The following is a 14,424-nucleotide window of genomic DNA, read 5'->3' as shown; positions in this document are numbered from 1 at the left end:
GGGTGAGTGTGTTCCTGGTGGTGGGGGAGGGGGGTGAGAGTGTGTTCCTGGTGATGGGGGAGTGAGGTGAGAGTGTGCTCCTGGGCCTAGCCCTTCCCAGCTGCTTTACCAATGACCTTCCCTCCCCCGTCATGATAGAATTGGATGTCACGAAAACTACAATTTCCAAAGCAGTCATACTGAGTAAACTGTTGGAACTGCAAATTTGTCAGTTCCCAGATCCTGATAGCTTTACCTCTGGGATCTTCAAAGAAGTTGTTTTGTTGTTTTTAAATTTTCCAAACGTCGTTAGATTTGGGAAAGTTTTCTTTAGGTTGAGAAATAGTTAATTTTTGTTCAAACAGGAAAGTGGCATAAAGCAAGAAGTTACAGATCAGTTAGCTTAACATCTGTCATTGGGAAGATCTTCAAAATTGTTATGAAAAGACATCATAATAGGGCATTCGACAGAGTTCAGGATAATCATGCAGAGCCAAGTTGATTTTGTCAAAGTGAAATCACGTTTAACTAATAATTTGGAGTTCTTTGAATAGTCCGACTTTTGTTGTAGATAAAGGGAAATCAGTGGGTGCATTGTACTTAGATTTCCAGAAAATATTTAATAAGGTGCCAAATCAAAGGGTATTACAGAATATGAACGCTCATGGTGTTGATTGGGACACATTGACTTTGATAGAAGCTCGGCTGGTTAACAGGAAGCAGAGAAGAAGAATAAATCAATCTTTTTCCAGGCTGGCAGGATGGGTAGTGTGCTACAGAGGTGAGTACTGGGGCCTCAACTCTTTACAATTCATAGAAATGACGTGGATGAAGTGACTGAATGTATGGTTCCTAAATTTGCTGATGACACAAAGATAGGCAGGAAAGTGAATTGTGAAGAGCACAGAAGAAGCCAACAGAGAGATACAGGTGGGTAAAGTGAATGAGGCCGGAAATGAACCCGGGTCTCTGGTGCTGTGAGGCAGCATGCTAACCACTGTGCCACCGTGCTGCCCAGTTTAGCTGCCCAGCACCATTCAGACTGGAAGTGGCAGGACTGCAGAGCTTAGATCCAATCTGCTGGTTGTGAGATTCACTTAGCCCTATCAAATGCATGCTGCTTCCACTGTTTGGCATGGGTGCAGTATGTTGTAACTTCACCAGGTTGGCACCTCATTATTAGGTGTGCCAAGGTGCTGCTCCTGAGATGTCCTCCTGCACTCTTCATTGAGCTTGGGTTCATCTCCCAGCTTCACAGTGGGTGATATAGCAGACCACGTGTCTATTTGAGGACACTTTTGCATTGTTAATGGTCCACATCACTTCATAGATAACTACAGACCATACAGCCACGGAGCTGTACAGCATGGAAACAGGCCCTTTGGTCCAACTCATCCATGCCAGCCAGATAATTTAATTTAATCTAGTCCCATTTGCCAGTATTTGGCCCATATCCCTCTAAACCCTTCTTATTCGTATACCCATTCTAACGCCTTTTAAATGTTGTAATTGTACCAGCCTTCGCCACTTCCTCTGGCAGCTCATTCCATTAATACATCACTGACACAGGCAGCATGGTGGCTCAGCGGTTAGCATTGCTGCCTCACATTACAAGGGACCTTTGTTCATTTTCACCCTTAGGTGACTTCTGCGTGGAATTTGTACGTTTTCCACCTTGTCAGTGTGGGTTTCCTCCAGGTGCTCCAGATTCTTCCAACAGTTCAAAGATGTGCAGGTTAGGTGGATTGGCTATGCTAAGTTACCCTATAGTGTTTGGGGATGTATGCGGTTCGATGCATTAGCATCGGGGGTTCGGGGAATGGCTCTGGAGGATGCTTTTTGGAGGGTCAGTGTGAACCCATTGGGCTGAATGGCCTGTTTCCACACTATAGCATTTCTATGAATCTACCCTCAGTGTGAAAAAGTTGCCGTTTAGGTCCTTTTTAAATCTTTCCTCTGCCCCCTAGTTTTGGACCTGCTTACCCAGGGAAAAGACCTTGTCTATTTTCCCGATCCATGCCTCTCATGGTTTTATAAACCTCGATAGAGTCACCCCTCATCCTCTGATGCTCCAGGGAAAATATTCAGCCTCTCCCTATAGCTCAAACCCTCCAATCCTGGCAACATCCTTGTAAATTTCTTCTGAACCGTTTCAAGTTTCACAACATCTTTCCTGTAGCAGGGAGACCAGAATTGAATGCAGTATTCCAAAAGTGGCCTGGTCAATAGCCTGAACTTTGGATTGCTCTCCACCTCACACCACTTCCTAAATGAGCAGTATGGAAATCCGATTTCTAGTGAGTAGTTGTAACTCCCGAGAAATAGGGTTCAACATTATGGTCAACTGGGGAGGGTTTTTATCTTGGGCTAAAGCTGAGGAATATTGGTGTGGTTGCATTTACTCTAAGGCAGTTCCCACTGCTAACTGAACCTAAAATGCTAGAAGCAGAGTGCCTAAAATGGGGAGAGCTTCCCATTTCCAACTGCCAAGATTGTGTTCTTTGATAACGACATGCTTTCCAAAAACATCAGGTTTCCAAATCTTACTGATTGCAGTCAAGCAACTGGGAGAGCACCGCCTTACTTTCAGGTATGCAAATGATTTGTTTTTTGAGGGCATGATACACTTTCACACCACAAGTAACTGAGTTCTAATGGATTTATGATGACCAACATCAGTGTTTTACACTACAGTAATTACAAGCCCCACATAGATTGTGAAATCATTATGGAAAGTTAGCTCATGGCTATAGTTGAAGTATATTATTTGTTGGTCTTAATGATGCACTGATTGATATATAATGGAGACCAAATGGAGACTGATTGCTGCTCTGCTAGGGTTCAGTTAATCACAGGCTTTGGAAGGTCCAATGCACAAGCCAAAGTTCTCTCGAAAATGTATAATATGCTGTTGGAAAAGAGGACACAAATGAATCAGAATAAAGTACGCATAATGAGTGGATGGTCGCATTAGCTGGAAAGTAATGTATTGCATTGTGCTCACTTTAATTGAGAAATGCATTAATTACCTTTCAAGTTTATTATCTAGTGACAAATATCATCAGCACATCAATTTATGAAAACTACAACCCTAATCAGCCACAACATAAACTCCATCTGTGCACACCATTTTACCCAGAAAATAATGTTTTAGAAGACGATGCTAAATATAAACCTGACTAAAGGAGAGAGCGTTTTTGAACTGTTACTTTGAATAAGACACATTTGCAACAGAAAACGTAAACCAGTAAATTATTCTGTTATTTTCATAACTTTGCCAAATGAAATGAGAATTTATTACAAGCACTAAAATCATATTTTTTTTGGATCCATTGAACAAGCAGCTATAGGTTCAGAATATCCTTTAGAGAAAGGTAGGACTGCAGATACTGGAGATTTCAGAGTCGAGAGTGTGTTGCTGGAAAAGCACAGCAGGTCAGGCAGCATCCGAGAAGCAGGAGAATCAACGTTTTGGGCAAAAGCCCTTCTTGATGAAACGTCAATTCTCCTGCTCCTCAGATGCTGCCTGACCTGCTGTGCTTTTGCAGCACCACACTCTCAACTCAGAATATTCTTAACCTTCTCCACCTGAGGCATGTATACACTAGCATATGGCAACATAGATTAGAGAAATGGATTTCTGACTGGTGAGGACAAGTGGTTTCCAGTTTATGAAGGATTGGCACCAGTTGGGGGATGGGGGAGCAAGTGGGTGATGGACTGTTGGGATGGTCTATAATGTGCTCGCACTGGTGTTCTAGCAGTGCTCCCAACTAAGGAGCATACAACATGGAGGATAGAACATGGAACTGGCCGACACACATGATGCCATTCCAAACTAATCCCACCTGCCTCCGCATGGTCCATATCACTCTATTCCCTTCCTGCTCATGTATCTGTCTAAATGCCTCTTAAACATTGCTATTGTGTCTGCTTCTAGCACCACCCCTGACAGTGAATTCCAGGAACCTACTGCCCTCTGTATATAAAAATACTTCCCTTGCACATCTCTTTCAGACTTTTCCCCTCTCACCTTAAACCTATGTCCTGGTGTTTAACATTTCCACCCTGAAAAAAGACAGACTACCCACCCTATCCAAGTCTCTGTTAATTTTATATACTCCTATTAGGTTGCGCTCAGTCTCTGATACTCCAGTAAAAACAATCCAAGTTTGTCCAACCTATCTTTATGGCTAACACACTCCAATACAGGCAACATCCTAGTCAACCTCTTTTTTCCCCTCTCCAAAGCCTCCACATCCTTCCTATAGTGTGGTGACCAGAACAACGCACAGTACTCCAAATGTGACCTCACTAAAGTCTCATACAACTGCAACATGATTTGTCAACTTTTATACTCAATGCCTCATCCAATGAAGGCATGCCATATGTCTTATTTACCACTTCATCCACTTATATGGTGAGGTTGTACAGGACATTGTTGAGGCCTTTTTTGGAGTGCTGTGTCCAGTTGTGGTCGCCCTGCTATAGGAAGACTATTATTAAATTAGAGACAGTTCAAAAGAGATTTACCAGGATGTTGCTGGGACTGGAAGGTTTGAGATATAAAAATAAACTGGATAGGTTGGGACTGTTCCCACTGGAGCGTAGGAATTTGAAGGGTGACCTTATTGAGGTTTATAAAATCATGAGTGTCACAGATATGGGAAATGAAAAGGGTCTTTTCCCTAGGGTAGGGGAAATCTAAACTAGGGGCATTTTTTTAAGATGAAAGGACAAAGATTTAAAAAAATACATGAGGGGCAGCGTTTTTACACAGACCGTGGTGGAATGAATTACCAGAGGAAGTGGCGGCTGCAGGTACAGTTTCAACATTTAAAAGACATTTGAATAAGTTCACAAATCGGAAAGGTTTGGAGGGATATGGGCCAGGAGCAGGCAGGTGGGATTGTTTAGTTTCAAAAAATGGTCAGCAAGGATTGGTTGAACTGAAGAGTATGGAAACAGACCCGATAACTCTATCATTATTTTAAGGCAGAGAAAGATAGATTATTATGAAAACAAGAGATTGGAAGGTCAATGGTTGGGGCTTGATGTGGTCATAGGCAATTTGGAGTAACTACAATCTTTCTGAACAGTAGGAAAGTTCTTGAGGGGCTGAATGGCCTGCTCCTGCTCCTGGCTCATTTATTGCTAGAGAAACTCAGCAGGTCTGGCAGCATCTGTGGAGAGAGAAAGCAGAGTTAACATCTTAAGTCCCAGTGACCGAGTTCTGAAAATCTGGGACCCGAAATATTAACTCTGTTTCTTTTTCCACAGATGCTACCAGACCTGTCGAGTTTCTCCAGCACTCAACTGTCTTTGCTTCAGGTTCCCAACATGCACAGTTCTTTGTACTTATTTTGTCTTTGTTTTCGTTTCACTAATTAATGTGCTATTGATTTTCTGAATTTCACTCGTAAGGTTGTCTGTAAAATAGTTTATCTGCAGCGTCCCCCAGTGTTACCCCACAGGCTTGATCAAAACATTTGGGTGTCAGGGTGGGGCTTGCAGCAATAGTATTGTTGGTGAGGAGAGGAAGGACAAGGTGAATTGCTCGTGCTGCGTAGTACCTTGCATTTGCAAGTCGTGCAGGGTGACCCAGCCATGGTCCATATCGAGCCACTCAGGCGTGTTATTCCGTGATTGTCTGTACACGTCCGTCGGATGTCATAGACCACATTATCGGCTAAGCAGGGGTCAGTCACACAACGCGGGCAGCACTCTCCCTCTGGGATGGTTGTGTACTCACAGCTGAGTGTCGGACAGGATAAAGGCCAGCAATCCACTTCTCCCTGCTGTACCAGCAAAAACATAATCGATTAGAATCCCTAAAATATGGAAACAGGCCATTTGGCCCAACAAGTCCGCACTAACCCTCCGAACAGTAACCCACCCACTCTGCATTTACCCCTGACTAATGCACCTAACTTACGCATCCCTGAACACTGTGGGCAATTTAGCATGGCCAGTTGACCTGATCTGCACATTTTTCGATTGTGGGAGGAAACCAGAGCACCCAGAGGAAACCCACGCAGACACAGGGAGAATGTGCAAACTCTATACAGACAGTCACTGGAAGCTGGAATCAAACCAGGTCCCTCACACTGTGAGGCAACAGCGCTAACCACTGAGCCACTCGCACTGCCCGTTAGGATTGCCTGAAATCCCTAATGAAAAGCTGCGATGACAGATATGCATTAAATGCACGACGTTCTTCACAACTAAAACATGTTCTTTTTTCTGTTAATCCTATCTACACATTGCTTGGCACATTCAAAAGTACAAAGCCCTTATTAGAATTGTGTCTCTAATTCAGATTAAAAATAAAAGAAATTCTATCTGAAACACTTTGACAAATATCTCCTCAGCTCCTTCATTAATTGTTATGTTTTAAATTTATTCACAGAATGTGAGTGTCACTGGCTAGGCCCAGCATTTATTACCAATCCCAAGGTCATCTCTGGGGGAAGCCTAGTGGTAGTATCCCTCGACTATTATTAGGACAGTTAGGAGGTGAACCCCTCTGTTAATTAAACCAAATACCCAGAAAAGCTCACCTTGCTTCGTAATTTGTTAAAATATAAGTGACAGAGAACCCCCAAATTCCAATATTTAAAGAAAATAACATGAATCATTTTAAATTTTAACGTGAACATTAAACAACTATTCACAATTCTGAGCCCCCCTTTCTCTTAACTGCTTATTTTCTGCCTCCAACTCCATAACAATGTGCTGTTCCAACAATATGACACTTATTAAAATTACATCAAAATAATTTCAAAACCACACAGCCGCTGTCGTCTTCTGTGTCTTCACTCTTCCAGCTGCTGAATTCCCTGGGCCGTCTTCTTTCTTTTTAGTGTGAGTGTGCTTCATCTATTATGGACTAAGCCAGACCACCCAAAACATTCTTAAGCAGGCAGCTCAAACCATAACTTTGCAATTTGTTTTGGTAAGTGTACAGTGAAAATTACCCGGAGTAAGTTAGCTAGGTTGACTACTAGATTTTAAAACAGACAAAATTTATTCACAAAATTACACAATGAAACACAAAGAACAGAATAAAGAACTCAACCTATTCAACTCGACTTAATTATGCTGTTCTGAATATACACAACAGTCCCAATAAGCAAACTCCCTTTAAAAACCAGTATAAATGGAACATATGCTTACAGGTTGAAGTTGAAGGGCAGAAAGAGACAGAGTTTCCACACAGCTCCCTGCTGACCTTCCAACCAGTTCAAGACTGAATTTTAACTGCTCAGCTCAGCTAGCTCGAGAGCTGGCCGCTCCCCTTTCATTCTCCAGGTCACTTCTAAAACATGATCACTTTGGCCTGAAGTCTCATCTGTTTACATATAAACAAAAGGCCTCTCAAAATCCTTTTCATCTCTGTATCAAACCAAACTGATCGGAGTCCGGCCAGGTTTATTACCCCTCTGAAAAAAGTCAAGACAGAGTCTCCTTGAGCCAAGGAACGACTTTTAGAAAAGAAAGGGACTAGCTTTTTGACAAATATGAAAAAGTACCTTTGATAGACATCGCTTCCAAATTTCTTAGATCTGTCTTGATGGCAGTTGCTGTCTATCCAATTTTCAAAATGTCTGCATTTCTTTACTAGGAGAAAGTGAGGACTGCATATGCTGGAGATCAGAGCTGAAAAATGTGTTGCTGGAAAATCGCAGCAGTCAGGCAGCATTCAAGGAGCAGAAAAATCGACATTTCAGGCATAAGCCCTTCAATTCTCCTGCTCCTTGGATGCTGCCTGACCTGCTGCGCTTTTCCAGCAACACATTTTTCAGCTCTGCATTTTTTTAATCCCCAACATTGGATCGTCTTATTGTTTCAATGTTGGCAAAACAATAAATTAAAACTTGATTGGGTTTTAGTATCTTGAGACTTGATTTAAAATGATTGGTTAAATTTTGAATTGTTGTCAAAACAGCAACCAAAACTCAGGTATCCATTTCACAGCCAAATGTTACATATTTTCAATTTTCCAGTACACCCTCGGGCTGCCATCTAGCCATAGGGATATAGAGATAAGCCTTTTCCCGGGGTGAAGGATTCAAAAACAAGAGGTCACGCTTTGAAGGTGAGAGGTGAAAAGTTTAAAGGGGATACACGTGGCAAGTACTTTACTCAGAGGGTGGTAGGTGCCTGGGACACATTGCCAGCAGAGGTGGTAGAGGCAGGCATGGTAGATTCATTTAAGATGTGTCTGGACAGATGCATGAGTGGGTGGGGAGCAGAGGGATACAGATGCTGAGGAATTGGGTGACAGGTTTAGACAATACTCAGGCTTGGAGGGCCAAAGGGCCTGTTACTGGGCTGTAAGTTTTCTTTGTTTTTTGTTCTTTATATACACAGGTGCTTGTAAATTCTCAGTTCAGAACAGCATTCTCTCTCTCTCTCTCTCTCTCTCTCTCTCAAAGGTGCAGTAAGCACCTTTAACATCATAACACTATCAAACCAGAGACCCAGGTTATTCTGATGGCATTCTGACTAACTTTGTAGATGATTCAAAGATTGGTAGAGGGACAGGTCGTATCGAGGAGGTGCGGAGGCTGCAGAAGGATTTGGACAGAGTGGAGAGTGGGCAAAGAAGTGACAGATGGAGTACAACATGGGAAAGCATGAGGTCATGCACTTTGCCAGGAAGAATAGAGACATGGACTATTTTCTAAATGAGGAGAAAATTCACAAGTCTGAAGTGCAAAGAGACTTGGGAATTCAAATCCAGGATTCTCTCAAAGGAAACTTGCAGATTGAGTCAGGAGTTAGGAAGGCAAATGCTATGTTGGCATTTATTTTGAGAGGACTTGAATATAAAAACAGGAAGTACTTCTGAGGGTCTATGAGGCTCCAGTCAGACCGTATTTGGAGTATTGTGCACAGTTTTGGGCCCCATATCTCATGAAGGATGTAATGGCCCTGGAGTGAGTTCAGTGGAGCTTCACGAGAATAGTCCCAGGAATGAAAAGCTTATCATATAAGGAATGTTTGAGGACTCTGGGTCCATACTTGGCGGAGTTTAGAAGGATACTTGGGTCCATACTTGGCCGAGTTGAGGTGAACCCGGGAGACTACAGCTAAGGTAAGAGTTTTTTTCAAAATTACTTACCTGTAGCGGGCATCGGTGTTATGTTTGAGGACTCTGGGTCCATACTTGGCGGAGTTTAGAAGGATGAGGGGGGATCCAATTGAAACATATAGAATATTGAATGGTCTGGACAGAGTGGATGTTGGGAAGATGTTTCAATTGGTAGAAGAGACTAGGACCCAAGGACAAAGCCTTACAATAAAGGGAAGATGTTTTAGAATGGAGGTAGGGAGAAACTTCTTCAGCCAGAGAGTGTGGAATCTATGGATTGCACTGTCACAGAATCTGTGGAGGCCAGGTCATTGAGTATATTTAAGATGGAGAGAGGTAGGTTCTTGATTGTCAAGAGGATTAATGGTTATGGGGAGAAAGCAAAAGAATGGGGTTGAGAAACTTATCAGCCATGATTGAATGGCAGAGCAGACTTGACTGGCTGAATGGCCTAATTTCTGCTCCTCTATCTTATGGTCTTATAACAATGTTCTGGGAAACTGGGTTCAAATCCTGGTATAGCAGAATTTGAATTCAATAGAAATCTGGAAATAAAAGTCTAAGAATGACCATGAAACCATTGTTGATTGTCAGGAAAAATCCATCTGATTTACTAATGTCCTTTAGAGAAGGAATCTGCTATCCTTGCCTGGCCTACATGTGACTCCAGACTCCAATGTGGTTGACTCTCAACTGCCTTATGGGCAGTAAAGTTTGGCCTAGCCAGCAACTTCTACATAGAATTATAGAATCCCTACAGTGTGGAAACAGGGCACTCAGTCCAACAAGTCCACGCCAAGCCTCCAAAGAGTATCCCACCCAGACCCATTCCCCAACCCCATTACTTTACCTTTTCTCCTGACTAATGCACCTAGCCTACACATCCCTGAATACTTCAGGCAATTTAGCATGACCCATTCACCTAACCTGCATATCTTTGGACTGTGGGGGAGAAACAGAGCACCCAGAGGAAACCCACGCAGACACAGGGAGAACATGCAAACTCCCCAGACTGGAAGGCTGGAATCAATCCCAGATCACTGATGCTGTAAGGCAGCAGTGCTAACCACTGTGCCACCCAGCTTGAGAAAAAATAAATGGACACCCTTGGGCAGGCAGTAGTGAACCATCTTGGACCATTCCAATAGGATGGAAACACTATTGCTTCTCATTCTGGGGAGCAGTGTTTTGACTAGTGGATGCTTCAGTGGGGGAGTATTTGCAAACCTGTCATCATATTGATGTGGAGCAATTCTGGAAAAGCAGAAGAAAAATCAAATCTGACAATGCTTGACTGAAGAGGGTTTGATCCAGTGACTTGGAAAGGGACATGGGTCAGGTGGATTGGAATCAAATCCTGCCAGTAAAACAGCAAACAACCGGAGGAAATCTTTCAGGAGGAGACAGATTGGATACAGGCGAGACACATACTTGCAGGAGGGGAAAGGGGGGTATATCGAAAGTTAGACGTCCCAGAGATTTCAAAATTAAAATAATGTAGTAAAAGGAAGCTTATGTCAAATGTCAGGTTCATTATTCAGTAAGTACCCAAGCTGAATACAGAATATACAAGAGAGGGCCAACAGCAAGAGGAAGCAGAACAAAGAAAAGATAGAATAATCATTATTGGTATTTTATTTTATAAATTATTTAATAAACAAATAGCAAAAGGGCAAACAAAGAAATGAAGAGATTAATTAGTAACAGGCAAAGGTCATGGCAGGTGCACTAATTCAGTTCCCTATCTGTTTTTAGCCTTTATTCTCTATTGGGATGTGGATGTCACTGGCAAGGATACCAAAGGGGTTGGCTGAAATTAATGGCCCCGAGAAATGAGTTCAAACCCCACAATGACATTTTGAATTCAGTCATTTTAATCCAAATGGGCATTAAAAAGCTATTTGGTTCAGTCATGTGTCTTTCTTATCTTGTCTGGTCAATATCTGACTCCACAACACTCCCGTGTATTATACCCTTCAACCTATTGCATTTTGGTAAAACAAAGACAAGACTTATAACATTAAAAGTAGTGCCCAGGGAGAACAGAGAGTCCTAGGGGTTCAGGTACATTTTTAAAAAAAATTGCATCACAGGTAGACAGCGTGGTTAAGAAGACATTTAGTACACTTGCCTTCATTGTTCACATCTATGAGTATAGGAGTTGGGACATTATGATGAGGTTGTACAAGACATTGGTGAGGTCTTTTCTGGAATGCTGTGTCCAGTTCTGGCCGCTCTGTTATTGGAAGGATATTGTTAAGCTGGAGAGGGTTCAGAAGAGATTGACCAAGAATGGAGGATTTGGGTTATAAGGAGAGGCTGGATAGGCTGGGACTTTCCTCACTGGGGCATAGAACGTTGAAAGGTGATCTGATAGAGGTTTATAACATCATGATGGATGCAGATAAGCTGAATGACAGGTGTCTATTCCCTAGAGTGGGGGATTTCAAGACTGGGGGTATATTTTTAAGGTGAGAGAAGGAAGAATTTAAAAAGACATGAGGGACATTTTTTTACACAGAGAGCGGTTCATGTGTGGAATGAACTTGCAGAGAAAGTGGTAGATGCAGGTACAGTTACAACATTTGAAAGACATTTCGACAAGTACATGAGTAAGAAATATTTGGAGTGATATAGGCCAAATGCAGGCAGGTGGGGCAAGTTTAATTTGGGATTATGGTCAGTGTGGACCAGATGGAGCAAGGGTCTGTTTCCATGCTGTATGACTCGATGACTCTCTGTCATCTGAAATGGCCTGACAGCCTTATGGTAATTTTCATGAAGGTAACTTGCAACCATTTCAAGGTCAATTAGAGATGAACAATAAACTATAGCTTTGCTATCAATGCTGCATTTTGTTAATAAAAGAATATGGCTTCAGGATGTATTGTGAATTGATAGGCAAACTGAGACAGTTATGATCCCTGAGAGGCCACATTCTCTTGTACATCTTTATGCACAGTCATCTCTTTTTTCAGTAGCCTTTATCTTTATGGCTAGTAAAGGTGATCACTGATATTCTCAGGGGTGCTGTCTTTCGGAAAATGTTCAGAAGACCCTCAACCCTCTTGGATACCTCTACCCTGTTTTGAAGATGACTGTTGGTACTCTCCTCAGTAACCTGGTCAATTATTGGTCTAACAATAGCACTATAACAAACAATTTGGCCATCAAAAGTAAAACCATCACAATATTACAAGATCATTACAAAGAGATGACTGATGGTGGTTTAAACTGAGGTTACGGTCACTCAGGCAGGGTGGGGAAGAGGCTAAGAAGGAGGGTTCTTCAAGGTGATCTCAGCCAGTGCAGGAAATTCATCCAAGTAGTTTGCATTACCCTGTTTTGCAAGACAGCTGTCCAGCCAACTGAGCTAACCAATCCCAAACAAAGCTGGTTATTATCACCCTGGAGGTTGTGGGAGTTTTGTGCATTTCTTACAAATCAACTCAGTGATTGCATTTCAACAGTAATTCACCAGCTGGATGGTCCTTTGGGATGGGGTCACAAAAGGCACTATATAAATGCAAGTCTTTCTTCCCTTATGGTGAAGCAGAAGTTGCTCCAGAAAGTTCAAGCACGTACCAAACATCGGCATTGCTGGCAATTATAAGTCCAGATGTCTCCGCTGCGATAGACCAGGTGTCCATTCTGATGCAGGCACTGGCTGGTCACTCTAGTGTCACATTCTGAACAGCAGAAGAGGTCTACGTTTGGTGTGCGGCAGTCACAAACAATCCTTCGGCAGAAAATATTCCCATCCTGTCACCAGGGAAGGAGAAAACAGCTATCATCCTGAAGATGTAACATTAGGTTTCAGACAATTGTAAGAAACAAACTACAACTGACATTTTCTTCTTGAATAAATGAGTAAAGGGCACGTATTAAATCAGACACATGGATACCCAATGGCATAACACAATGTGTGGTTTAAAAACTTCAGGGAATCGGGTCAGAAATATTCCAACCGAACACTATTTCCTGGCATTGCAATTGCCTTTTGCAACCTCCAATAGAATAAGACTCAAGAGTTGTGAGATGGAAATGTGTTGCTGGAAAAGCGCAGCAGGTCAGGCAGCATCTAGGGAACAGGAGAATCGACGTTTCGGGCATTAGCCCTTCTTCAGGAATGCTCGAAACGTCGATTCTCCTGTTCCCTAGATGCTGCCTGACCTGCTGCGCTTTTCCAGCAACACATTTCCATCTCTGATCTCCAGCATCTGCAGACCTCACTTTCTCCTCAAGAGTTGTGAGTCAATCCAAAGTGCCCAATGTCAGCCATAGTCCACACTGTTCATCCTTTTTTAACTTTGTTCTTTCATGGGATGTGGGCACTGCTGGCAAGGCCAGAATTTGTTGTCCATCAAAAATTGCACTTGAACTGAACATTTCAGAGGGTACTTAAGAGTCAACCACATGTAAGCCAGACTGGGTAGGGTTGGCAGATCTCCGTCCCTTCACAATATTTTCTTTTAACCTCAATCAATGACCATTTTTATGATCACTATTACCAAATGAGAATGCAGGTACAGCATGTCATAAGGAAGACAGATGGAATATTGGCATTCATTGCTCAAGAAATAGAGTATAAAGGTAGGGATGCGTTGCTGCAACTGTACACGACATTAATGAGACTGGCGCTGGAGTATTGCATGTAATTTTGCTCCCCTTACTAGAGGAGGGATTGGCTTCAGTTCAGAGGAGATTCACTCAATTGTTTTCAGAGATGAGGGGTCTGTCTTATGAAGAGAGATTGAGGAGTTTAAACATATAATCTCTGGAGTTTAGAAGAATGAGAGGCGATCTAATTGAGCTATATAAATGCTAAACAGAATTGACAAAGTCAGTGCACAAAGGATGTTTCCACGTGTAGGATAATCTAGAATGAGAGGTCAACATTTTATGATAAGGTGTAACAGACTTAAAACAGAAACAAGAAGAAATTACTTCTCTCAAAGGGTCATGTATCTGTGGAATTCACTATCCCCAGAGTGCAGTATATGCTGGGACATTGAGTAAGTTTAAAGAAGAGAAATGGTTAATGATGTTGTGGTTCTGTTCGCCGAGCTGGAAGTTTTTGTTGCAAATGTTTCGTCCCCTGTCTAGGTGACATCCTCAATGCTTGGGAGCCTCCTGTGAAGCGCTTCTGTGGTGTTTCCTCCGGCATTTATAGTGGCCTGTCCCTGCCGCTTCCGGTTGTCAGTTTCAGCTGTCCGTTGTAGAGGCGGGTATATTGGGTCCAGGTCGATGTGTTTGTTGATGGAGTTTGTGGATGAGTGCCATGCTTCTCGGAATTCCCTGGCTGTTCTTTGTTTGGCTTGCCCTATAATGGTAGTGTTGTCCCAGTC

General features: G+C 42.5%; 1 protein-coding gene across 5 annotated transcripts in view; it reads right to left on the bottom strand.

Annotated features, from left to right (window-relative positions):
• Nucleotides 1-2,809: 2,809 nt before the first annotated feature.
• Nucleotides 2,810-14,424, bottom strand: part of LOC122557625 (protein kinase C-binding protein NELL1-like) — a 954,605-nt gene continuing 942,990 nt past the window's right edge. For all 5 annotated transcript variants that reach the window (XM_043705393.1, XM_043705388.1, XM_043705391.1 and 2 more), the window contains 3 exons: nt 12,662-12,838; nt 5,553-5,777; nt 2,810-2,887 (listed from right to left, as the gene is read on the bottom strand). In XM_043705393.1, coding sequence (XP_043561328.1) covers nt 2,825-2,887; nt 5,553-5,777; nt 12,662-12,838 — 465 coding nt within the window. In that variant the 3' untranslated portion in view covers nt 2,810-2,824. The remainder of the gene's footprint in view (nt 2,888-5,552; nt 5,778-12,661; nt 12,839-14,424) is intronic.

The sequence above is a fragment of the Chiloscyllium plagiosum genome, chromosome 16, assembly GCF_004010195.1.
Source record: "Chiloscyllium plagiosum isolate BGI_BamShark_2017 chromosome 16, ASM401019v2, whole genome shotgun sequence".
Classification (NCBI taxonomy): domain Eukaryota; kingdom Metazoa; phylum Chordata; class Chondrichthyes; order Orectolobiformes; family Hemiscylliidae; genus Chiloscyllium; species Chiloscyllium plagiosum.
This window is presented reverse-complemented; position numbering and strand designations above follow the sequence as displayed.